The following is a 24942-nucleotide window of genomic DNA, read 5'->3' as shown; positions in this document are numbered from 1 at the left end:
CCGGCTCTCGAATCGGCCCTCGCTGGTCAGTATTTGAGTGGTGGGCGTACGAGGTGGTCTCCCCGAAGCCAGCATCGCCTCCCACTCATCCAGCATGCGTCTTTGGGGGGGGTCTTCCACCTATTTGGGCTTACCCCGCCGCTGGTTACCTTCCTAGCCAGCGGCTATTCCTCCGGCTCCAAAGGAGCCACGGGCACATCGGCCTTTCCCGGCAGCTGGAGGGGCTTTGCCGGCTTGTGGTAAAGATTTGGGGAAGGATGAGTGACGGTGCTGCTCGTTTTTGTAGAGACGTGGCTTGGTGGCTGACGGCCAGTGGCGAGGTGGCTTTGCTAAAAAGCCCCTGGTTTGGGAAGCGCGTCCCTCCCTCGGCTGCAGGGGAGGGAGGATGGTTTTACGGTAGGTTGGCAGGTAGAAGAACCGAGTGGATCTGGCAGGAATTTTGGAAGGGTGTTTGTGCAGTGCTGGAGAGGGATCTCCCGGTGAAAGGAGGGTTTCTGGAGGCCGCCCTCTTCGCAGCGTCGAGGGTTTCGAAGCTTGGATCTGTTAAGCAGAGCCTCGTTCTTTCACTTAGACTTTGACCTGAAGCGAGTGTTGAAAAAGGATTTTTGCGAGATTCCCGTTTGGTCGCTTCCCTTCCCCGCCTGTCGTTTGGGCCGCGTCCTCTCCTGCCCGGGATTGCGCAGAGTCAAAGCGGCAGCTTCCAGAAGCAAATCCCGTGCCAGCTTTCGCTTCTTTTCCAACCGAACTGTCTGTTAGGCTTGCTCCGAGCCAGGGCAGCAGGTGAGCGGGCTTAGCCTCCGATAAGGGATATTTGCCAACCCCTTCTCTGGATCTTGCTGTCTTCCCTTTGTGCTCCGGCCCTAAGCTGCGATTCCAGCGACAGAGGAAAACAGCAACTTTGCAGGAAGCTTTCAAATTGTCTTATAATCATACGTCACTTAATTTCATGCCAGCTATTTAGGAAACAGTATCCGTGAGCAGACCGCTGGGTTTTCACAAGAGACTTTTGAGTCGCATGCCTCCACTTTTTCTTTTTTTTCCCCTTTTTTTTTTTTTTCCCCTTTTTTACACGCCCACCGCTTTGCAAAAAGTGCGAGATGTTTTGAGCAAGCTTCTCTAACCCCATATGAGGCGTGGGGCCAATTGCCTTTGTCTGTGAGTATTTCTTCTGTTTTTTAACGGCATCCTTTCCGAAACGCAGTGAGCCGATGTGTGGTATCTTCCTCTGAGAGCGCAAACCGTGCAAAGGTGCTGCCCGTGCATGTTCGGGCGTGTTGTTCTGACCCAGGCTGGGATCTCACCCAAGCAGCAGTTTTAGTCGGGAGCTTTGGGATGGGTGCTGCAGGGGGATGCTCCGACCCCGAGCCCGGCGGCCCCTGGGGCGTGGGGGTTCAGCAGGGACCGTCCCTTCGCGGTTTGTCCCCCCAACCTTCTTCTCGCGCTCCGGCATCGCCAGCTCCCCTCCCGAAACCCCTTTGGGCGCTCGTGCTTCATGGTTTGCTGCCCTTGCAAAGCGCCGGGGGGGGGCTGACGGCGTTGTGAGGAGCTGGGATCCCCATCCCTGGAGCTGGGTGTTGCCAAAAAAAACCCCTCCCTGCGGCTGGTGGGGCCGCAGCTTCGCAGCATCCCGGCCCGGGCCGGGCCGGTGCCTGTCGGGTAAGGCGGTCGCTGGCTGGAACGGCAGCCGGCACGTATGGATGCCATACTGCCAGGCAAAGCGCGGGCTCCCGTTGGGGCCGGTCCCCCCTTCCCTTGATACCGGTTCCTGAGGGGAGCGATGGGGTGCGTGGGTGCTAATTACCCCCCCGCCCGACTGGCTACCACTCGGCCGTGTAACCCTCTCCGTGCTGGCATCCCTGCCCCAGCGCCAAGCTGGGAAACCCCGTCCCCTCTTCGCCAGCTTTTGGGGAAGAAGGTGATGAAGACCTCGGAGCAGAGGCCAGCAGCCGCTAGCGAGGTCCCTCGCTCATCCCGGCAGAGCGCCCTGCCCCCATCCCCACCACAGCAAAACAAAAAAATGCCCAAAATACGCCGATTCCCCGCCCCGTCCCCGCAAAGCCAGCACCTCGGAGCTATGCACGTCTCCAGACCCCTCATCTCAGAGCTCCCGCCGTCCCTTTCCCTCCCCGGCTGCCACCCGGTGCTTGGCAAGCCGGACTCCGGGAATACAAGCCACGGAGCACGACCGGCCCCGGGGAAAGCCCAGCCGCCTCCTCCGCAGGCTGGCCTCGCAGCCTGGGTTTTTTTTTTTTTTTGTTTTGCATGTTATAGCAAGGTGCATGTAACAAGGAGGGGAGTCAGCAATGGGTCGGGTGGTGGGTTGAGTTCAAGCTTTTTATTTTCTTTTTTTTTTTTTGGCGTCGGGAGAACCTCTTGCTGCCCGTGCCAGCCCGGGAGCCTGCCGCTAGGGCTGGGTGCGGTGGCAGGGATGCGTGGAGGCCCGCCGGCCTCTGCCAGGGAGGACCTGAAGCCCCACGGGACACGCGCGGGGTGCGGTGATGGTGATTTTAGGGTTCTCGATGCTGAAGGATCATACGCCCGTTGCCTGGAGACTGCCTCCTTTATTTTTTTTTTCTGGCTTTTTTTTTTTTTTAGTTATGTTTAAAGGAGAAAAAAAAAATGGTGAAAATGTTATTTATTGGCAGAAATTATTTAATATAATTTCCTTTTTTTTTTTGTGAACAAGGAATGAATTTGTTAGAACTGTCTTAATGTAAATTGGAAGTCATCTTTAAGGAGAAAAAAAAAAAAAAAAGTTAAAAATTGACACAGTCACTCGGCTCCGCTGTGGTTTATTTTGGGGGGCCTGGCTCCCGGGGCGGAGGGCACGGCAAGGAGCCCCACAGGTGCTGCCTGGCTTTCGGGAAGGGAGGAAGGTTTTAGGATCTGTTTTACGGCCGCTGCCTCGCTCAGGGCCCCTCGCCGGGGCCGGGGCAGCGCCGAGATGGCGTCTCCCAACCTCCCCGGCGTCTCCCAACCTCCCCGGCACGTCGGCACTTGCGAAGGTCGCTCCCGGGCGCTTTTGTTGGAGAGCTCTCGGCTCCCTCTCCTCACCCCTCCATCCTTCCAGCCGCTGGCTGGGTAAATAACCCTCCTCCCGCTGCCTGCCTGGGTGCCAGGAGGAAGAGGAGGGTATTTGCCAGCTCATTTCACCCCCCCGGCTCTTTCCTCGTCCCTCTTTCGGGGTGCTTCCTCCATGCGGGGCTTTGGTGAGCAGCCCTCGTGTTTGTGCTGGCCAGGCTCCATCCTGCTGGGTCACGGCTCCGCAGCCGGCCTGGTTCCCCCGGCTCCTGCCCGGGGATCCCCATCCTACAGCCGGCTCCTACAGCCCTCCCGGCTCCGGCACCGCCTGCTCCCTCCCTGGCTGGGGAGCCGGGGTGACCTGGCCCCCAGCTGTGGCTGCCACATCTGGCTTCTCCCCTGCATCATCTCCGCCCGCTGCCGGAGCTGCTGGGGTCAGCATCTCCCCGTCGAGCTTAGCTCACCACGTGCAATCCGTTTGCCGGCTCCCCAGGCCCGGTGTCGCCGCGGTGTGACAGCCGTCCCCAGCTGCCGGAAGGGATGCTCCGGCTCTCCCACCCTTTTCCTGGGTGTTCCCACCAAACCAACAACCTGCCTCGCACCCAGCGTCGCTCCCCGGGCTCCCTCGGCGTGGGCAGGGTGCGACAGCGAGGGGCTCCGGCAGCCGCCCACCACAGCCCGGACCGAGAGAGCATCGCCGGCCTGGCCGCGCGTTCCCGGCTGGCATCGCCGCGCTGAGCAAACAGGAAACACTCGCCCTTTGTTAATCCTGTCCCAGGCCGCGCGTTAAATATTTATCTGCGAGCGGAGGCTGGCGCTGGGAGCCGCGCAGAGGGAAGCAGGGCCGGCCCCGCAGGCTGCTCGCCCCGGACGGCGCATGGGGCTGCGGAGGTGAGTCCCGGTCGCTGCCAGGGGCCAGCCGGACCCCCCGGGATGGGCTGCAGCGGCGTGGGGTGGCCGGGACCCCGCCGCCCACGGGAGGGCATTGCCAGCGGGCGCTGTGACCTCGGTGGGCTGGAGGGGACCATCACCCCCTTGGCGAGCGATTGGGCTCCCCTCGCGGGGTTTAACCCTCGGCTGTGCCCCCGGCCCCGCTGCCCTCTCTGTCCTCGTCCCCCCAAGTTTCCCTGGCAGAACCAGCTCCTGTCCCCAACTTGCTTCCTCCCTGCGGTGTCCCCGGCTTGCACCGGTGCACGGTGCAGCCGCCCCGTCCCCGCGGCTGTCGGACGGGACCTGCGTCCTCGTGGCTGTGACAGCGGGGAGCGCACCCGCTCCTGTCCCCTTTGTCCCCTGGGTGCAGCATCGCAGCCCGGCAGGGCTCGTGCCATCGGCCCCGTCGGCCTCTTCATCCCCAGCAGCAGCTTCTGGCAGGGGACGGGTGGCTTCGGTGGGGACCGAGGGCTGGCTGGCATCAAAGCCACCGTCCTCCCGCGGAGGCAGAGGCCTGAGCTCACGAGGGAGCGCGTGGGACAGCGGAAGGGCCAGGGCTGCCCGGTTTCGGGGCTGTCAGCAGTTTTGGGGAGTGGCGAGCAGGAAGCGGCCGACGGGCGAGCGCGGCGGAGGCTGGGACGCGGGCGCTGCCGGAGGGGATGAGGTGGGCTACGGGGCACCCGCAGAGCAGGGCATGGAGGTGTTAAACGGGGGTCCCCAATGCCCAGGCCCCTGGGGGATGGAGGGGATGGGGGTCGCCCGTGGGAAAGCAGGTGGCTTTCACCGTGCCCCCCATGACGGGGCTTGGGGGGCCATGGGAGCACGGAGCCCCGCTCCCCACTCAGGTCCTGATCTCCGCTGGGCGCTTCCCTCCCCATCCGCTCCCAAAAAACCCCTCCGAGCCCCCGGCTCCATCCCGGCGGGGGGCAGCTGCCGGCGGGGGGCCGGCGGCACCGGACTCGCCCCGTTTCGTAAGCGGGGGCCGAGTGCACGGGAACGCGTGCGCAGGGCGTGGGATGAGTTCAGCCTCTTGGCTCCTCTCCCTGGATCCCATCCCTGGAAATGTCACTGGAAACTCTGAATGGGCCGGCCCCGCTCCAGAGCGGGGAGTGCTGGGGGGGGGGCGAGCGCACCCCAGGGGGGCCGGGGCATGCGGGTACCCAGCGCCGGGGAGGACGGCGGCTGCTGACCCGGCCAGGGGATGCTGTCGGGGGGCTCTCGTCGCCGGCCCCCCGTGACACGCTGAGGCCTCTGCTCTCCTTCCCCCGGCAAAGTTTGTGCCGTGCATTTTTCTTCCCTGCCGCTCGCAGCTCCGTCCCGCTCGCCGCGGGGCTCCCCGAGCCTCCGGCCCCACCGAGGCCGGCGCTGCCCGGGGACCCCCGGCCGGCACCAGCCAGGAGGTAAGAGCTGGCCCAGGGGCCGGCGAGGAGGGGGTGACCGCCGGGGACCTGCTCCCCAGGGCCAGGCTTTGGGGGACGGTCTGCGGGAGCGGGACGGGGCTGAGCCCCGTGGGGCTGCAGGAGGGCACTGTGCTGGGAATGGAGTGGCAGTGGTTGGGGTGTCCTGGGGGGGGTGGGAGTCTGCACCCCACTTTTTGTGCCCTGGGGCAAGTCATTCCTGGGGCCTCAGTTTCCCCGTGGTGGTTACAACCATTAATTACAGCCTTGCAGGCTGCAGGGCAGTGTCGGGAGCAAGGAGCCGAGGGGTCCCCAGCCTGCTCTGCCCTCTGTGCGGGGCACACAGGGCACCGTCCCGGGCTAGCAGCCCCCTGCCAGCACCAGCCACCCTGTTCGAGGAGGGGTCTGTGCCGTCCCAGGCTCAGCATGGGTCCCCCGTGGCATCTGCGAGTCCCATGGGTGATGCCCACGCCCTGGTGGGGATGGAAATGCAGGGGGACGAGCAAGGACACGGCTGTCCCCCAAAGGTTCCCAGGGCTGCTCTTGCCCCTGGAGCCATCCCACGCCAACGCCGCCCCGCGTCTCCCCGCCATGGTGTCGGGAGCTGTTACGGGGGTCCCGGGCCCCCCGGCTGCCCCCCGCCATGCTGCGGCCCTGGCACCGCGGCGCAGCGGTGAGTCACGGCCGCGGCTCCGCCGGGCACGTCGTCCTCCCGGCGGGGTGGTGCCGGGCTCGGCTGCGCATTCTCGCCGCCTCTCCCCTCCTTCCCCTCTCCCTTCCCTGTTTGCGCTGCAGGGTGGGGAAATACTTCTGCCTTTTCGTGTTTCTCGGCCCCAGGGAGGCTCAGCCCTGGCAGCTTTCCCGGCGCGGCGCTGCCCGACGCCGCTGTTACCACGTGCCCGGGTGGGAGGGCACCGGCGCCAGCCACATCCCACCATGGCGCACCAGGATGCCGGGATGATGGGCAGGCGGCTCAGCCATCGCCCTGTCCCGCTCTGGGGTGTTTTCTCCCCAAAGAGCCCAGAGGGGCTGGATCCATCCGTGCTGGGGAGCTGGGGCAGGGAGAGGGGCCGGGTGGTCTGGATGCGGCCGTGGCGGGGTTGAGGCCGCATGGAGAACGCATGGCAGAGCCACGCCAGGGCTGTTTCTGGCTGGGAACAGCCGCTTCCCCCGGCACTACGAGGTTCCCCAGGCTGGGGACGGTGCCTCGGTGGCTGTCACCCCGTTGTGGTGTCGCCTGCACTGGTGAATAACAGGGAACGGTCCCCGGAGGTGGGGATGGGGCTGGGATGGGGCTCCACCAGAGCCCCCAGCCCTCCGGCAAAGCGCGGTGAGACAAAGCCGCCGGAGGGGAGCACCCGGCAGACAGGGACGGGACCCGCCGTGAGCGCAGCCGCTTTCCCCCGCAGGGCACCGGCAGCCCCGGGGCGCCGTCCCGGCACCCCACCGCCATGGCGGGCCGGCTCCTGCCCCCCAACGCCGGCCAGGCTCTGGGCATGGAGGACATCCCCCCCTTCCACCCACCACTGTGGGTGCCCCCGCAGCACACGGTGACACGGGTGAGTGGGGCCGGGGGCTGCTGCATGCCCGGGGGGATTTGGGGAGCTGCTCCGCCTCCATCCCTTGGCCACCACCACGTTGCCCCCGTGCCAGTCCCCTCCTTGTGCCGCAGGTGCCCGTCATCCGCCACCGCGGCTCCAACACGCTGAATTTCGACTTCCACGACCCAGCAACCCACGGCGTGGCCGAGCGCGGCCGGGCGGCCCCCAGGAGCTCAGGTACCTGCTCCGAGCATCCCCGGGGACACCCCCGCGGGCTCCCCCGAGTGATGCTCGGCAGAGGGTGAGGGCTCACCCTCACCCGCCTCGTCCCCAGCGAGCGAGTGGTACCAGACCTGGCCAGCCAAGGAGGCGAGGGCACCCAGCACCCCGGCGCCCGCCGGCCCCATGCCCAGCCCTGGGGCCACCCCTGCCTGCCCCCAGCCACCGGGCTGGTCGGCCACCTGGACCAAGGACAGCAAACGTCGGGAGAGGCGTTGGGTGAAGTACGACGGCATCGGGCCGGTGGACGAGACAGGGATGCCCATCGCCTCGCGCTCGGTGAGTCGGGGGCACGGGGCTGGGGTTCTCCCCCCCGTCACCCCCTCACCACCCCGCCGTGTCCCCGCAGAGCGTCGACCGGCCCCGCGACTGGTACCGCAGCATGTTCCGGCAGATCCACCGCAAGCTGCCAGGTGAGTCCCCGGTGCCGCGGCACAGCACGGCGTTGGCACGGCACCCGCTCACCTCCTCCTCCATCCCCGCAGAGCCGGACTGGGATGCCCATCGCTACCCCATGGATAGGCTCAGCCCCTCGCCCACCGCAGTGCCTCCGTCCCCCCCAGAGCCGCGGAGGAAAGGGCCGTCGCTGGCCGAGCCCCCTGGCATGCCCAACGGGCTGGACTGGTGAGTGCGGCTCAGGACGGCATTTAAATGGTTCCCGGGGACCCGTCCCCTCCTGGGGTGCCCACAGAACGGGGGGCTGCTGGGGCTGAGCTCCTCCCGGCTCTGCACAGGCCCAGCTGGGGTGACACCAGTGCCACCGCGGAGCCCGGCAGCATTTTTGACTACGAACCAGGGCAATCCTTGGTGCTGGAGCAGCCACAGCAGGTAGGCAGCCCTGGCACCCCCAGCACCCGCTCAGCCCCGGCACGGAGGGATGCTGCCGGTGGATGCACACCTAACCGGTCCCTTGCCCGTTCCAGCCGCCGGCAGCGGTGCCGCCGGAGCGGGCTCAGCCGATCGAGGTAAGCTGCCGATGGCAGGCGGGGGGGCCGGGGTGGCAGCGGGCTTCCCAGTGCCCGTGCTGCTGGGACGCAGGGCGCGGGCAGCACCAGCCTTGCCCACCGCAGCCCCGTCCTGGCCGCGTAGGTGCTGCTGGAGCAGGAGCTGGAGCAGCTCAGCGAGGAGCTGGACAAGGACATGAGGGCCATGGAGAGTCACCGGCAGCCCTGCCAGGTACCCCGGCCCCCGCCCGCGCTAGCCTGGGGCTCCCCTGCTGCCCCTCGGCCCTCCCCGGGGCTGGGTGGCACTGAAGGGACGCGCAGGGCTGACGGTGCCCGCATCCAGCTGTGCCCGCATCCAGCTGCGTGCGCGGCCTTGCGCGCACCAGGCGGGAACGCGGCGGGATGCGCGCCCAGCTGGATGCGGGCACGGCCGGGTACACGCGTGGCCGGCTGCGTGCGCATCTGGATGCACGCACGGCTGGGTGCACGCAAGGCCGCCCAGCGGCATGTGGCCGTGGCCGTGGCCGTGGCCGCGGGACTCTAGGACCCTGTCTCGCCGCGCCGTCCGTCCGGCGGTTATTGGCTCTGCGCAGCCCGGCGCTGGACTCCCTCGCTTCCCGCGGAGACTCAGCCTCTTGGATGATTAATTTTTCTCTCCCACCCCCTCCCGCTCCTCTCCGGCAGAGCTCGGCGGCTGCTCCCACCGCTCGCTCCCCTGCTCCGGCCTCCCCGGCGGCTCGGTGAGTAAAGCCGGCTGCTCCCCGCACCCCCGAACCCCAAATCCTACTGCCCCATGCCCCACTCGTGGCGGGGGGCGGCGGCAGGACAGGGCCCCACGCTGGGGTGGCGGGGGGCAGGCGGGATTGTCCCTCCAGCGTCCCGGCTCCCGCGGTGGGGTGGGGGTCCCCCCGCATGCCCCACGGACCCCCATGGAGCCCCCCGTGGCACCGCTGGCCGCCTTGCCCCCACCACGCCCCGCCACGGGTGGGGGACCCCGGCGCCGGGCTGGCTGCCCGGTGGGTGGGACGGGGCCAGACCGGGGCTGACCCTTTCCCCCGTCCAGCCCGGGCAGGGACGCTGTGTCCTGGCATTGGGCTCAGCCCCAGGGGAGGTGACGGCGCTTGGATTCCCACCGCCGTGTCCCCATGTCCCCAATGCCACCAAGACGGGGAAGGGACACCTGTGCCGGCGGGTGCTATCGCACCATGGGACGGGGGGGACACCCTGGGGCACCCCATGGCCCCGTGCCCTGTCCTGGCAGTGGGAGGAAAACAAACAAACAAGTGCTCCGCTTCTTGTAGGACCTACCCTAACCCCCCAGGGGTGTGCCTAGGGGCTGGGGGGCTGGCTGCCCCCCTGCCCGACCCCCTCTCCCGGTCGGGGGGGGGGGATTGGGGCTCTTTAAGTGCCCCTGGGAGCGGGGTTATCCATTAGCCAGGAGGCCCTCCCCGGTGCTCGCCTACTCCGTGCTTCCTGCTCCGCGGCAGCGGGGACGTGCCACCGGCACCGCCGGCAAACTTTGGACCCGTCACGCCTGGCCGACTCCAGGACGAGACCCCGGGGGGACGCAGCCGGGGGACCCTGGCGTCCTGGTCCCAGGGGACCCAGGGGTCCTGGCCAGAGGGTCGGGAGCAGGGAGGGCAGGGGGGGTGCGTGGCAGCGGGGCTGGATGCGGGGCTCAGCCCTGCCCTGAACCGCTGTCACCCCGCAGGAGCCCCCTGTCACCCCGCCGGCTGCAGAGCCCCCCCAGCACCCACCGCCCGCCCGCCAGCCCCGGCATGGAGCGGGGTGGCCTGGGGCTGGCCAGCGATCGGAGCCGTGCAGCTCCCGGCAGAGGTGAGCCCCCCCCGAGCCGTGCCGTGCCATGGGGCACCCCACACACCCCGGTCTCGCCGGCCGGTGACACCCCACTCTTTGCAGACACCCTGAGGCCAGGGACCCTCCCCAGCCTGTCCGACATGGGGGACCCCGCGGAGGCCGTCAGGAAGGAGGAGAAGAAGGTGAGGCCAGGATGGTCCCATCCCATACGGGAGCGGAGATGGTCGGGATGGGGGGTCCCCCCATAACTGCTCCTCTCCCTCCCCAGATGAAAGCCGCTCGCCTCAAGTTTGATTTCCAAGCCGAGTCACCCAAGTAAGTGACGGCGCTGCTGGGGGTCCCCGCCGTGCCCCCACGGTCCCGCGGGCGGTGGGTGGGGACCGGAGGAGCCCTGGGATGTGGGGTGGCCGTGCCGGAGATGGGTCGGTGTCCCCTGGGACCGGCACGAGCGGTGTCCCTGAGCGCTGCCGCTTGCAGGGAGCTGACGCTGCAGAAGGGGGACATCGTCTACATCCATAAGGAGGTGGACAGGAACTGGCTGGAGGGCGAGCACCACGGCCGCGTGGGCATCTTCCCCTCCAACTACGTGGAGGTGAGCCCGGGGGATGGAGAGGGGGTGGCCGGGCTTGGAGAGCCTGGTGTTGACTGTCACCCGTGTGTCCCCCCAGATCCTGCCCCCCACGGAGGTGCCCAAGCCCATCAAGGCACCCACCATCCAGGTGCTGGAGTACGGGGAGGCCCTGGCGCTCTACAACTTCCGAGGGGAGCTGCCCGTCGAGCTCTCCTTCCGCAAGGTACCGCCGTGCCATGCCGTGCCGTGCCGTGCCATGCCGTGCCGTGCCGTGCCGTGCCGTGCCGTGCCATGCCGTACCGTGCTAACCTGTCCTCTCGTCCCCTCGGCAGGGCGAGCGGATCTGCCTGGTGCGGCGGGTGGATGAGAACTGGTATGAGGGGCGCATCTCCGGCACCAGCCGTCAGGGCATCTTCCCCGCCACCTACGTTCAGGTGCTGAAGGAGCCACGGGTGAAAGCCACCGCTGAGGACTTCCCACCCTCACCCGCCTCCGCCAGCCCCCGGCCCCCGGCCGGCTCCCCGTCCCTGCAGCGCTCGCCCGGTCCCCGGGGCCCCCCACTTTCCGCCGGCTCCCCCCAGGTGGCGGAACGGGGCCCTGGTGAGGCCGGTGGGTGCCCGTCCTCACCCCGCCACCTCGGCTTCGCCTTCCCCCCCTCCCCAAAGCTGCCCCGTGCTGGTGCCCCGAGCCCCTCACCGGCCCCCGCCGGCCCCTCGCACCCTGCGGCCACCCATCCCCAGGAGCCTTGGCGTCCAGCCTGGCCCCCTGAGCAGGTGAGAGACCCCCCGCCGCAGCCCCCAGCCCCGGCATCGTGCCCCGGCACCGCCGGGGATGTGGGTGCTGCCCCGTAACGCTGCACCCATCCTCTCCGCCTGCAGCACGCAGCCCCGGGGGCACCCACCAGCACCCGCCCCGAGCCCGCCCCGTCCTACAACGGCTCCGAAATCCAGTGGACGCCGTAAGTTGGGCCAGGAGCGGCACCGTGGCACAGTGTCCCCAGGTGGGACCCGTGGTGGCGCGGGCTCTGGTCACGCTGTGTCTCGCAGGTACCGGGCGCTGTACCAGTACCGGCCCCAAAACGCCGACGAGCTGGAGCTGCTGGAGGGGGACCGTGTGGACGTCATGCAGCAGTGCGACGACGGCTGGTTCGTGGGTGCGTGGCCGCCGGGACGGGGATGGGGACGGGGACGGGATGCCACCGCGGCCCCCTCACCGCATCGCTTTGCCTTTCCCCCCCCAGGCGTGTCCAGGAGGACGCAGAAATTCGGCACTTTCCCCGGCAATTACGTGGCGCCGGTGTGACCCACAGCGCGCAGAAGAGGAGCCCGGTGGGCGGCGTGGGGGCCAGGGGCTCCCCCATGTCCCGCCTCGGCCGCCCGGCATCCCCACCATGTCCCCCCACGGGGACGAAGTGCCTCCAGCTCCCTCCTGCCCCTATGGGGCTGCTTCTAACAGGGACCAATCCCCGCTGCGTGGGGGTCTCCCCCACCCCAGTGCCTTAATCCGGCCCCTCCTCACCGCTGCCCGGTGCCTTATTGCCCACCGTCCCGGTGGCCATACCTCCCCCTCCCTCTCCGTCCATTGCCGGGGGGAGCCTGGCCGGTGCCGGGCCTGACCGTGACGGCTGTGACCCGAGATGCCAGTCCGGGGCCGTGCCACGTGCCCGGGAGTCGCGTTTGCTTCTTCTCCATCATTAAAGCTCAGCTCAGCCCGAGCCAAAGCCCAGCTTGGTGGTGCTGGGACAGGAGGAAGCCGGTGGGACGGTGCCCGTGGGGAAACGTGGGGCCTGTGGGATGCTGCGTGGGGCAGCGGCGTGGGGCTGTGGTGGCCCCTGGGGCATTGTCGTGCTGCATGGCGGTGACACTGTGGGGCTGCGGTGCTGTGCAGGGTTCCTGGGGCTGCAATGGTGCTTGGGGGGCTGCAAGGGGCATGGGGGGCTGCAAGGGGGCATGTGGGGCTGCAGGGGGGCTTGTGGGGTTGCCATGGGGCATGAGGGGCTGCAGTGGGGCATGTGGGGTTGCAGTGGTGCTTGTGGGGCTGCAGCGGTGCGTGGGGGGCTGCAAGGTGGCATGTGGGGCTGCAGTGGTGCTTGTGGTGTTGCAATGGTGCTTGTGGGGCATGTGGGGCTGCAGTGGGGCATGTGGGGCTGCAATGGTGCTTGTGGGGCTGCAGTGGGGCATGCAGGTTTGCAATGGGGCACGTGGGGCTGCAGTGGTGGGGGGGGGGGGCTGCAAGGCGGCATGTGGGGCTGCAGTGGTGCTTGTGGGGCTGCATCGGTGTCCGCAGCCGGTTGCAATGGTGCATGCAGGGCTGCATGGGGCTACGACGGCTGCGTGGGGCTACGACGGCGCCCGGGGCTGATGCTGCGCAGGACGCGACGGTGCCCAGGGCAGCGACGCTGCGTGGGGCGGAGGGACGGTGTGGCTGCGTGGGGCCGCGGGGCACCCCCCCCCCCCAGCCCACGGGCATCTCCCGGGCCCGGGGCCCCCCGCCACGCCGGGCCCAGCCCCGCTCCGTCCGCCCCGTCGGGGCGGCCGTGCCCGCAGACGGCGCTGCCGAGCCTCCTCCCGGCCCGGCCCGGCCCCGTTGGGCTCCGCCGGCCCCTTCCGAGGGGGCGGTGCCGCTGCCGGGGCCGTGCTCGGCTCCAGCGCCCCACGGGGCCGCCCGGCTCGGCCGCCCGCCGGTGAGTGCGCCCGGGGGGCTGCGGGGGGGACGCGGGGCTCCGCCGGTCCCGGGATGCTGCCGGCTGTCGGGGGGTGCCCGTCCGTCGGGGATGCAGCTCTCGGGGGTCCCGGTGCTCGGGGGTGGCCGGGGTGCTGCCCCCCCGGGCGGGGGGGGGAGTGGGGCGGGGGGAATGCGGGCAGTCTGTCCCGCATGTGTGTCCCCACGTCCCCTGCGCCTCTTGGCATCGCCTGTCACCCGCCGTCACGCCTTGCAGGGTGCCAGGCGGCACCGCCAGCCGCCACGGCCACAAAAGCATCGCTGTGTGCCGGGGCGCGGAGCCTGGACCGAGCAGGGGACGGAGGTGGGGTGCAGGGGACGGAGGAGGGGGGCAGGGGCTGGAGGAGGGGTGCAGGGGACAGAGGGAGGGGTTGCAGGGGACAGAGGTGGGGTGCAAAGGCTGCAGGAGGGGTGCAGGGCTTTTGGGGGGTGCAGGGGTCGTGCCCAGCCGGGTATCGGGGTCCCCGGGGTGGCAGAGCTCGCTGCCCAGGGATGCTGAGCGGGGCCGGGCGTGGGGAGGGGGTTTGGGGTTTCCTCCTGGCTCTGCGAAGCCCAGCCCAGGAAATTCTTCCGGGCAGCCTCTCAAGCCCCTCTTTGTGCGCTTGGGATTTTTAAAATGCCTTCCCCGGCGGTTGCAGACGGGGTGCCCGGCTCCAGCGGCCACCCCGGGGCTGTGCCGGCGGGGTCAGGCCCGGCTGCGCTCCCGCTGCCGGCTGCGGCGGGACGGGACGGGGCTGGGCCGGTGCGGGGCAGCCGGACAGGGAGCAGGGATGCCAGACCTGACATTTAGGGGAAGGGGCTGCCCATTCCCGCTGGTCCCATCGAAGCTAAGGACTGCCACGCTCGCTGGGGCACCGTGGGGACCCTGCGCCGCGCCGGGGGATCCGCAGCATCCTTTCCCAGCACGGGTTTGCTGCGGGGCGAAGGACTTGGGGTGGCGGTCCTTGCAGCCCTGCTGCGTGTCCGGACCCCGCCGCGGTGAGCAGCGGGATGCTTCCCTCGCCGGCCGCTGGCTGCCCTCGCAGCCGCATCCTCCCCTCCAAACCCCGCTGGCTTGGCCCTGCCGTGCCGTGCCGAGCCGCCGGCCTCGCTGCCAAGGCGGCACCGGTTTCCTGCCTCGCACAAGGCCCGGGGGGCGGCGGGGTGACCTCGCCTGCCCCGTCCCACCGGCAGCACCGCCGCAGCCGGCGGTGGGTGCCCGGGACCCCCTTGTCCCCACGGGGGCTCGGCAGGGGAGGAGGCCGCCAGCCTTGGCCGGGGGCACAGGCGAGGCAAGAGGAAGCAGCGGTGGCTGCCGGCACCCTGCGACGGCGCGAGGACGCGGGTCCCCTCCCCGGAAGGAAGGCGCTGCCGGTCTCCATCGGCCCCATGTTGGGGACCCTTGGGGGGACAAGGACGGGGGAGGCCTGCGGCGGGTGGTCTGCCGGGCTGTGCCCCGCGGAGGGAGGAGAGGGCTCTCCTCTGCCTCGTCCCCTCGGCGCCCCGGGGTTTCCTGACGCCGCGGCTCCCTGCCCGCCCAGAGCCGCCCGCTGCCATGCCGGTGACCGTGACCCTCGCCGGCCCGGCCCCTTGGGGCTTCCGCATCACCGGGGGAAGGGACTTCGGCAAACCCATCACCGTCTCCAAGGTAAGACCCCCTTGTGTGTCCCCTCGCCCCAAGGAGGGCTGCCAGGGCGGGTGACGTGCCGGGCTGCTCCGGGGAGCGGATCCTGTTTACTGTCCTTGAGGGATCCTGCCGTGGGAACGGCCCCACGGCGGGTGACGACGGCGCGGGGGCTCGTGCCGCCCCTGGGCTGGGCAGGGCTGTGCCGGCTTTCCGGCTGTTGTTGCCGCGGCCTTGGTCCCCCCTGGCCGGTGCACACCCCGGCAGAGGGACTGGCGCTGTTTTGGCAGGGCCACTGGGACCCCGGTGGGTGGGAGCATCCCGGTGGGGTGGGATTCGGGGACCGGTACCCAACGTGCCGGGACCTCGGCCGTGCATGAGGGCTGCACGTGGGGATGCTGCAATTAAAGGCTGCTTCCCACCGGCGTGCGCGGGGCCAAGGGACGGCTGGCAGGGGGCTCGCTGTCCCCAGCGCCTTCAAGATAACACTGGGGCTGTCCCCGTGTCCCCTTCTCCGTGGAGGTGACGGAGCATGGGAAGGCGGCCGCGGGCGACCTCCGGCCAGGGGACGTCATCGTCGCCATCAACGGGGAGAGCGCGGCCGAGATGCTCAACGTGGAGGCGCAGAATAAGATCAAGCAGAGCCCTGGGCAGCTCCAGCTGCAGGTGGAGAGGTGGGTGCCGGGATTGGGGGGTGACAGCCCGGACGCCTGGGTCCCCAGCCCTGGGGAAGCGTCGTCCCCGCGCGGGCTGGGGTCCCCAACCACGTGTGCGCTGGTTGTTTTTCCCCTCCGGCGACTCTTGGGGCTGTGCCATCCCCGCAGGAGCCTGTCCCGGCTCTGTAATTAAAGAGTCAGGCGGTAACGAGGCCGGGCAGCCCTGGCAGCCATTACCTGGCCGACTGGTCCCAGTTGGGGGCCTGGGGCTGCTGCCTCTCACCGCCTCCCCGAGGGGCCGCAGGGGAATGGCCATGCGGGCTGCGGAGGGGCTGCATGCTCCTGGGGCAGATGCAGGACCCCCCACTCTCCCTTGGTCCCCAGGTCCCCGGTGCCACCTCCCAGCCACGCCAACGGGGACGCCTCACCGGAGAGGCTGGCCACACGCTTCCAGGTGAGCCCCGGGCAGCCCCTGCACACCCCGGCCCCCCACCCAGGGCTGATTTTTGTCTCGCTCCCGTCCCCAGGACACGCTGCGGATGCAGGAAGAGAGCCGGGGTGCCCTGAGACCCTCCTACTCCAGCCCGGCATCCCTCAGCCCCCCACCCGGCGGCAGCAGGTAAGGCCGGACCCGGCTGCATGTGAGGCTGGGGGTGTGGGCAGGGGTCCGGGCAGGGCCAGGGACTCTCCTGATGGCTCTGTCCTCTCCCCACAGCTCGCAGCCCCTGGAAGAGGAGTTTGCCTGTCCCGGCCTCCGCCAGGTGAGCAGGGAGCCGGGGGGCTGTGCGGGGCCAGGCAGAGATGCTGGGGGGCATCCGTGCACAGCCACCGTTTGCAGCCCCACAGCATCGCCCTTTGCAGCCCCAAACCATCGCCCTTTGCAGCCCACACCATCGCCCTTTGCAGCCCCACAGCATCACCCTTTGCAGCCCCAAACCATTGCCCTTTGCAGCCCCAAACCATCACCTCTTGCAGCCCCACACCATCGCCCTTTGCAGCCCCAAACCATCACCTCTTGCAGCCCCAAACCATCGCCCTTTGCAGCCCCAAACCATCACCTCTTGCAGCCCCACAGCATCGCCCTTTGCAGCCCCAAACCATCACCTCTTGCAGCCCCAAACCATCGCCCTTTGCAGCCCCAAACCATCACCTCTTGCAGCCCCAAACCATCGCCCTTTGCAGCCCCACAGCATCGCCCTTTGCAGCCCCAAACCATCAACTTCTGCAACCCCAAACCATCACCTCTTTGCAGCCCCAGACCATTGCCCTTTGCAGCCCCACACCTTTACTCTTTGCAGCCCCAGACCATCACCTTTTGCAACCCCAAACCGCCGCCCTTTGCAGCCCCATAGCATCCTCCGTTGCAGCCCCATTGCCATGTTACCACCCAGCCCCGCTCTGCCCTGGGGACCGCGTCTGCCGGTGCCGCCGGTGCCGCCGGCCGCCTCCCCGCCGCACTGGCAGGCACCCCGGGGCCCGGCGGGCACCAGCACACCTGGCCAGGGATGTTTTGCTTGCTCCTACCCGGCGCCTCTTGGCAACGGCGCCAGCCTGGGGAGGCCAAACCAGTTTGGGGAGGCCGGGCCCCGCTCCCGCAAGCCCGGGGGACTGGGGCGTTGGCACGGCAGGGACCCACGGCCTGGCGCACCCCCGGCAGCACCCACCAGCCCCTGCCACGGTGAGATGCCCGGGGAGCCAAGCCGGGATGCCCGGGGGGCCGGGATGCCTCCCCCACCGCCCGGACCGGTCCCGGGATGCCGGCGGCCGCCCCATCCCTCCCTGCTGCGGTTTCGGGTGGCTGCTGCACCCCGCGGGGCAGCCGCTGGCTCCGGGCTTGGCGTCTCCCTCCTCTCCTCCCTCCCCGCTTTCTTTTTTCTTGTTTTTCAAGCCCAAATCGGGAAGCGCAGTGGCCCCGAGCGCGGCCCTTCCCAGCTGCCTTTGGCCGCAGCCCCGGCCGCCCCTTGGCTCCTCCGGCCGCCGGCTCCCTCCTTCCTCCCCAGCCCTTTATTTGCTTTGGTGCCGGCCCCGGAGGGTCCCTCCCTGCCCCGGAGCCCCCGCCGCCGCGGGGCTGGGGCTGTGCGGGATGCCGTGCCCAAAAACCCCTGCCCAAAGGGGCGGCGAGGGGAATGGCTGCCCTTGGACCACGCTTTTCGTCGCATCCCGGGGCGGGTTGGCGCTGGTGGGGACGAGGCCAAGGCAGCCAGCTCCACCCGTGCCTAATTTTAGCTCGTCCCTCGCCTGCTCGTGACCCCGCAGAGCCCTGGCGCTGCCCCTCTCCATCTCCGCGGGGTCCGGGCAGGGGCTCCTCGTCCCCGTCCCCGTCCCCGGGCTCCTGCCAGGGTTTGCATCTGCGTGGCGGCTGCTCCTGGGAACATCGGCTTCCACTTAGCCGGGGTTTCGCCTTTCCTGCCTCGCCGGGGCCGCTAAGCAGGAGCAGATGGCGGGGAGGGGACGGGCGCAGGCGTAGGGTTACCGGGGTGGGGAGGGTGGGGGTGCTGCCCCTGGCCCCCCTGGGGTGCCACTGGCCGAGCCATGGAGCATCCCTGCATCCCTCCCGGGGAGCAAGGCGGAGCACCCAGCCCTCTGGGGACCAGGGCTTGGAAAAAGCCCCCGGGCCAGGTCTGGGTGTCCCTGGGGTGCCCAGGAGGAGAGGGGGGGTCTGCAGGCACCCTTCCCTTCGCTCTGCCTGGGAGATGCCACGCTCACCCCCAGGCTTGGGGCGTGCTGGGGGGCTGCTGCAGCACCCCCTGGCCCCCCATACCCCCAGGGCACCCAGCACCTCTCTCCCCCTGCCAGAAGCGAGGAAGCCTGAGCCGCCAGAACAGCTCCCCGGGGTCGACCCTGCCTCCACCCCCCCGCCCGCCCTCACCGGGACTCAGGGCCCCCCCAAACCCCTGGGAGACGTGCAGAGAGCGGCGCCGCTCTTCGCCCCCTCCCAGCCCCTGTAACAGGTACGGAGCGGGCTTGGGGCCGTGCGGGGTGGGACACGGAGGCGGGGAAGCCCCCAGCCCCATGCACCCATCCCGGCGCGGCGGCTTGGCACCCCAGGGTGCGTGCTGGGTGCCGCCTTGCTGAGGGAGCCCGTGCAAAGAGTTAAGAGGTAGGTAGGGACGTGGGAGGGCCGGGCAGGCTGGGGCAGCTCCCCAGGGTGGAGGGAGCAGGTGGCGGGCGGCGGGGTGCAGCCCGGCGGACCCAGGCGTCCGGGTGCTGGGAACCCCCCACCCCATCTCCCCCCGGGGTGCCGTCCCGCAGCCTGGGCTCGGAGTCGGCCATGCGACGTTTGGAGGAGGATTCGGAGGTCTACAAGATGCTGCAGGAGAACCGGGAGCTGCGGGCGGCCCCGCGGCAGTCCAGCACTTTCCGCCTGTTGCAGGAGGCTCTGGAGGACGAGGGCGGAGGTGAGGGGGTACAGGGGGAGATGGGGGGGGTCTGGCCAGGGGTTGGCAGGACCGTGACGGCCTCGTCTCCCTGCAGCTGGCCCCGCAGCCCCTTTCCCCAGCCGGCTCTCGCCCAGCACCCGCAAGCCCGTGGCCGGCGTCCAGAAGCTGCACGTCTGCGAGAAGTGCGGCAGCACCATCGCGTGAGTGGGGCTGGGCGGGGGGCTCAGGATCTGTCCCTGCCATCGCTCCCGGCAGGGCCAAAATGGGGCTGATCCTCGGCGGGGGCCCCGGGGGGAACACGGGGTGCCCCGCTGATGCCCCCCTCCCCGTCTCCCCCAGGACGCAGGCGGTGAGGATCCAGGACGGCCGCTACCGGCACCCGTCCTGCTACGCCTGTGCCGACTGCGGCCTCAACCTGAAGATGCGGGGTCACTTCTGGGTGGGCGACGAGCTCTACTGCGAGAAGCACGCCCGCCTGCGCTACCAGGGTGCCCCGGGGGGGCCCGCCGCCCCCCCCATCGCCCCCCACTCCTGAGCCCCAGGCACCGGCGCAGTGCGGAGGGGAGCTCGCTGCCTGCACCCCACTGTGTCATGGGAGCAGCAAGCACCCCGTTCCCCCCGCGGGGACACCCCACCAGCCCCGCTGCTGTGGTAGGGTTGGGGTCTGCGGTGGGGGGGGTGTTGGGTTGGGGGCTGAGGGCATCACCAGGTTGCAGATGGGGGAGGGGGGATGCACTGCAGCCGCTCGCCTTCGCCCGTGCTGTCTCAGCGTGTGTGATGAGCTGGGTCCGTTCTCAGCAGCTGCACATGCCAGAGGACACAGCAGGGACATGGCGGGGGGCACAGGGACGCTTGAGCACTTAGGTATCGGAGAGGGGGCTGGCACCGCTTTGTACACTGACTGCAAAGGGCTTCTCCGAGATATTAAACCAGATCTCTATATAAATATAATATATATTTGCTCCACTCCTGTGTCTGGTCTGTGCAGGGGGGGTGGGGGGGGGCAGGCAGCCTGTGCCCTCCCAGGGCTGGGGAAGGTGGGCTTCCCCCCAGCCCCAGGGTGCAGGCAGGGACCCCGGACCCCACAGCCCTCCTGCCTGCACCCAGAGCAGCGGTGGGGAGCTGGAAGCGAACCCCCTGCCCCACGGTGGGGTCCGGGGCTTGGCACAGGCTCCAGGGGTCTGGTGCTCTGCTGATGCACGGGGCTCGGTGCTGGCTGGCCTTGCCCTGCTCCCGGGAAGCTCAGGGCTCCCCGCGGGGCTGGACGGTCCCCTCCTTGCTCTGGGCGTCCCTGGGAGGTGTCAGGGATTTATTGCGGGCTGTTGGCCGGGGTCTTTGTCCTGCAGAGGCCCAGGTGGGCTCTTATCGCTGCTCTCAGCCCTCCGTGCCTGTTTGCACGGAGATGGGCTTTGCTGTTATCTGGGTTTTGCTGTTATCGGCAGCTCCCCACCAAGCCTGGCCGAGGACCAGCCCCTTCCCACGTCCCATGGCTCCCCACAGCCCCGGCCAGCTCCCCTGCCCCGCTGCCCGCTCTCTGCCTGGGGGTACACCGCAGCCCCCCGTGCGCGGCCCAGCTCTCACCATGGAGGCACCGAATTCCCAGAGGGATCAGGCCCGGGCCCTTCGCTGCCGGACCTGGGTGGGTCTGCCCGTGCACCGGCCGGGGGGTCCCTTTGCCCGGGGTCCCTGCCAGGTGTCAGGCAGGCAGGGGTACAGGCAGGGGTACAGGCAGGCACAGCCCCATGCCAGCTCCAGGTCTGCAGTGCTCAATGCTGTTAGCACTTTAATTCAGCATCCCCAGGGAGGGATGGAGACGGTCCTGCCTTGGCAGCGTGTGCACGGGAGAAAGAGGAATAAACGCTTCGGGTAGCAGAGCCCCGGACCGGGGCTGGGGGCAAAGGTGCAGCCCGGGCAGGGAGCGGCCCCCCCCGGTCCCCGCCCCGGGGCCGTGCTCCATAAAGCGGCGGAGGAGCAGTGGAGCCGCCCCCTCCGCCCTGCCCGGCCCCCGGTGCGCCCTGCCCGGCCCCCGGTGCTCCTTCCCCGGTGCGCCCTGCCCGGCCCTCCCGGTGCTCCTTCCCCGGCCCCCGGTGCTCCTTCCCCGGCCCCCGGTGCGCCCTGCCCGGCCCCCGGTGCTCCTTCCCCGGTGCGCCCTGCCCGGCCCTCCCGGTGCTCCTTCCCCGGCCCCCGGTGCGCCCTGCCCGGCCCTCCCGGTGCTCCTTCCCCGGCCCCCGGTGCGCCCTGCCCGGCCCCCGGTTCCCCCCTGCCCGGGGATGCCCCTGCGCCGCCGCGGAGCCTTCAGCATGGAGCCGCAGCGCGGTGAGTCGGTGGTCCCAGGGGCTATGGGGGGACCCCCCGTGGTCCCCAACCTGCGAAGTTCATGCTGGAGGGGGATCCTTAGGGATCCCTGGTTTGGGCTGTCTGTGCTGGAGGGGGGCCCTGGGGGTCCCCGGCACCCCCCGGTTTGCAGTGTCTGTGCTGGAGAGGGGCCCTGGGGGTCCCCGGCACCCCCCGATTTGCAGTGTCTGTGCTGGAGGGGGGCTCTGGGGGTCCCCGGCACCCCCCAGTTTGCAGCATCTGTGCTGGAGAGGGGCTCTGGGGGTCCGCAGCACCCCCCAGTTTGCAGCGTCTGTGCTGGAGAGGGGCTCTGGGGGTCTGCAGCACTCCCCAGTTTGCAGTGTCTGTGCTGGAGGGGGGCCCCGGGGGTCCCCGACACCCCCCGGTTTGCAGTGTCTATGCTGAAGGGGGTCCCTAGACCCCCAGTTTGCAGCCCCTGCTGGGAGGGGCCCAGGGTGCTGGCCGCGCTGGGAATTCAAACCAGGTTTTGCCTTCAAGTACATATTTGGGCTGTGCCTGTACCTGCACTGGGGTGCAGCCCCCTGGGTTCCCACATGCGGTGTGGGGGTCCCAGAAACCTCCAGCCCATCTCTACCTGCCCCCCCCAGCTCAGGCTGTGCTGGGACCACCCCCCGTCCAGCAGCAAAAACTGGGAGGTACTGGGGGTCTGAGCCAGAGCTGCAGACTCGAGGGGACCCCCAGCACGGCGGCAGCTCCCACGGGGATGGTTTGAGCTCTCCTGGTGATGAGGAGAACCCCAGTGGGGCTCCGAGCCCTGGTGAAACCCCATGGTGGTGAGGGAAACGCCGTGGCCGGGAGGAAAGCAGCTCCTCGGCACGTGGGGCCGTCCCGTGCAGCCCCAGCAGCCTGTGGAAATTCGGTACGTGGGAGCGGGGCCGCTGGCAGCCGGCTGTGCCGGGGCGGAGGGGCCGCCCCACGGCATTGCTGGGATTCATACGGCCGCTGAATGGTGGGATTGTCCGCCAGCCGGCCGCGACGGCCCAGTGCCGGCTCCCGTGCCGTGCGGGCACCGGCCTCGCCAGCCCGCGAGGGATGCGTGGTGAGTGGCTCCAGCCCCGGCTGAAGTGGTGCGGCTGCACGGTGGTGGGAATTTTGGGAGCACCAGGGACCCCTTGCCGGTGAATTCAACCCTGAGCAGGGTTCCCCCAAAGCGGTGGGATTCATCCGGCACCCGGCTGTCTGCCTGCAGCCTGCCGGTGCCCAAATAACCCTCTCGCCTTCCCGGTTGGGGTGGGAAAGGAGCCCTTAACCACCGGCCCAGCCAGTATCACCGATCCCAAACCCTCAAAGGAACCAGTTGGGAACCAGTCCTGTAATGAGATGCCTCTGGATACAGGGCCTGTCGCCGGCTGGGGTGGCTATAAAAGGGAGCGCCGGGACGCGCGCCCGGCAGTCGGCTCCGGCTCTCGGCAATGTGGGGTGGCTCCCGCGCCGTCTGGAAGAGGAGGTTCAGCTGCTGTGAGTGCGTGGGGGAGCGCGAGCCTCCGAGCAGGGGCTTGCCGGGGGGGTGGGCAGCTCTGCACCCCCAGTTTAGTGCTGGGAGGGTGCCAAAGCTTCGCTCCCCACCTCCCTGAGCCCTCTGCCGTGGCCTGGCTGGGGAGGGAGGTGAGCGCCCGCGCAAGGAGGGCCGAGACCCCCGCTGCCTCTCTGCAATCCCACCCTGAGCTGCAGGGCGATGGTAGGCGCACCCCGGCCGGCGACATCCCCCACGCTGCGGGGACAAGAGTGAGGAGCCAGAGGTCCCCGGAGCCGTCCCGCAACGGGGCGAGGACGGACCCCGTGGCCCTGCTGTGTCCTGGGTTGGCCGGCACCGAGCCGGAGCGGGGTGCGGTGAGAGCAGACCCTTGTGCAGCCCCGGCCAGGTCGGGGCGAGGACCGCGGGGGCTCCCCAGGCAGCTCAGCAACGTGGGGAGGGAGGAGGGAGGATGGGGCTGGGCGCAGGGGTATGTTTCTGGGGAGCAGCGACAACATGCTGCCATCGTCCGAGCATCCCCCGCACCAGGCAGGGGCTGCAGGGACCCTGCGGAGAGGGGTCCCTGGGCAGGGGGGCTGTGACTCCGCAGGGCGGTGGGGAAAGCGGCTTCAGGCATGGCTGGGTGGCTCGAGGGGCTGGGAGGGGTGGGGGGCCCACACCTGGGCACGCGGGGACGGCCAGCACCCTGCCCTGCCTCCACCCGGGGACCCCCCATCCGACGCCACCGGGCCTCCCTCGCCCCACAGATGGTCCCTGGGAGACGGCGGAGAGCTGCGTGGTGCGCACCTCCGCCAGCGTCTACCGTCGGCTGCAGGAGAGCCCGCGGCAGCCCCCGGGCGGGATGAGCACCTGGGGACCCCCCCCACCGCCACCCCTCTCCCCCGGCAGCCCCCTGGCAAGCGGGCGGCTCCTCAAGTCAGAGTCGGAGGACTCCGGAGTGGAAATGGCCAGCAACGAGCACTCGCCCTCCACCCCCATGGGCTCCGAGAGCAGCTTCTCCCTCGATGGCTTCCCACCGGAGAAGAGCCCCCCCGGAGAGGAGCCGGGCACTGAGCCCCCCCGGCCGCCCCGCAGCTGCTCGGCCAGCAAGAAGCTGGTGCAGGCAGCGCAGCGCAGCAAGAGGCAGCGGGTGCCCGGGCGCTGCCCGCGACAGCTTGGCCGACACAGCACCAGCGCGGCCGACCTGCGGGCCGAGCCGGCGTGGGACCCCCGGGATCCGGAGGAGCCCAGCGTGGAGGACGCCGAGGGATCGGTGTGTGCCGGGGAAGGGGTGGCTGCGGCTCGGGGGGCTCGGCCGCCCGGCAGCCCTCGAGGCCCTGCTCGCCCGCAGGCTGTGCCGGAGGCCGTGCCGCCCGTGCCGGGGCAGGGGCTGCGGTACCTGGAGCACGTCTGCCAGATGCTGGAGCGCCTGGCCCGGCTGCAGCAGGACAACCAGCTCCTCCGGCAGCAGGCGGCGGACGCCCGGCGCACCCGCCCTGACACCGCGGTGAGGGCTGGGAGGAGGTGGGGTGCTGGGGGTGGTGGTGCCGGGGAGTCCCAGCTCACACCCTGCCCCTCCTTGCCCACAGCCCACCCGGGAGCCGTCGAGGCAGGACCCGGCCGTGTGGAGGGGCGAGCGGTTCCGGCCGCGCTCCTGCTCGGACAGCCATGCTCCAGGTGAGCGGGGTGGGACGCGGGGATGGCGGGACCGTGCCCGGCCGGACCCCCACACTGGTTTTATCCCCCTTCTCCCATGCAGCACCCGACCCTGGGCCATGCCGGAGGACGTGGGGGCACTCGGCCAGCTCCCCCAGCCTGCTGGACCCCTCCGAGAGCGGGGCGGGCGCCCCGACGCCGGACAAGGTAGAGGCCGGGGGACGGCGGGGCGAGGCGGGCAGGGGTCCCGCAGGTCCCCCGCCGCTGACGGCCGCGTCTCCCCGGCAGGACGGGCGCTCGCACTGGGGCCGGGTGAAGGTGCTGCTCACCCGCCTGACCCGCCGCTCGCTGCGGGGCGGCCGATGCAGGTAGGACTGGGGGGGGGTCCCGGTCCTGCCGCCGCCCCTGGACGGAGGAGCTGCGCTGCACCGATTGCATCACACCCCACTGTATGACGTCACGCCCACCCGGGGCCGGTCCCCGGCCCGGCGCGCCCACCACCCCCTCTTTTTTTCCCCCCCAGAATAAAGCTTTTTCACTACCAAAGAGGCGGCTCTTTGCGAGGTGATGTGCTGTTGCGCGGTGACGTCACTCTCCCCAACCCGGCGTGACGTCAC

At 69.8% G+C, this 24942-nt stretch overlaps 3 protein-coding genes across 5 annotated transcripts; all 3 read left to right on the top strand.

Annotated features, from left to right (window-relative positions):
* The first annotated feature begins 3782 nt into the window (after positions 1–3782).
* Positions 3783–12205, top strand: LOC309603061 (vinexin-like). 3 transcript variants are annotated; one of them, XM_082337428.1, is made up of 19 exons: positions 3783–3912; positions 6758–6907; positions 7021–7126; positions 7224–7447; positions 7518–7581; positions 7654–7792; positions 7903–7996; positions 8092–8133; positions 8258–8344; positions 8797–8852; positions 9824–9948; positions 10033–10112; positions 10199–10245; positions 10408–10522; positions 10599–10724; positions 10834–11274; positions 11380–11459; positions 11548–11654; positions 11742–12205. In XM_082337428.1, exons 2-19 carry the CDS (start codon positions 6800–6802, stop codon positions 11801–11803), a joined length of 2103 nt encoding a protein of 700 aa, XP_082193554.1. In that variant the 5' UTR covers positions 3783–3912; positions 6758–6799; the 3' UTR covers positions 11804–12205. The 3 variants fall into 3 exon arrangements, with proteins under 3 accessions (XP_082193554.1, XP_082193555.1, XP_082193556.1); XM_082337429.1 differs by lacking the exon at positions 3783–3912 and adding an exon at positions 4569–4615; XM_082337430.1 differs by lacking the exon at positions 3783–3912 and adding an exon at positions 5268–5351.
* A 931-nt stretch (positions 12206–13136) lies between these two features.
* On the top strand, positions 13137–19517 carry LOC309602114 (PDZ and LIM domain protein 2-like). The gene is made up of 10 exons (XM_082335435.1): positions 13137–13184; positions 14743–14849; positions 15348–15499; positions 15866–15935; positions 16009–16100; positions 16197–16242; positions 18278–18432; positions 18734–18879; positions 18956–19061; positions 19201–19517. The coding sequence occupies exons 2-10, from the start codon at positions 14757–14759 to the stop codon at positions 19394–19396; spliced, it is 1056 nt and encodes a 351-aa protein (XP_082191561.1). The 5' UTR covers positions 13137–13184; positions 14743–14756; the 3' UTR covers positions 19397–19517.
* Positions 19518–22628: 3111 nt separating this feature from the next.
* On the top strand, positions 22629–24697 carry LOC309602194 (uncharacterized protein C8orf58-like; the record flags this gene model as incomplete). Its single annotated transcript, XM_082335582.1, has 6 exons — positions 22629–22674; positions 23437–23942; positions 24021–24176; positions 24259–24346; positions 24429–24532; positions 24614–24697. 6 exons carry the CDS (start codon positions 22629–22631, stop codon positions 24695–24697), a joined length of 984 nt encoding a protein of 327 aa, XP_082191708.1.
* Between the last annotated feature and the right edge of the window lie 245 nt (positions 24698–24942).

Source organism: Platalea leucorodia (assembly GCF_965183815.1).
Source record: "Platalea leucorodia genome assembly, chromosome: Z".
Lineage (NCBI taxonomy): Eukaryota > Metazoa > Chordata > Aves > Pelecaniformes > Threskiornithidae > Platalea > Platalea leucorodia.
The sequence above is the reverse complement of the archived record's forward strand: the minus strand, read 5'-3'. Positions and strand labels throughout refer to the sequence as shown.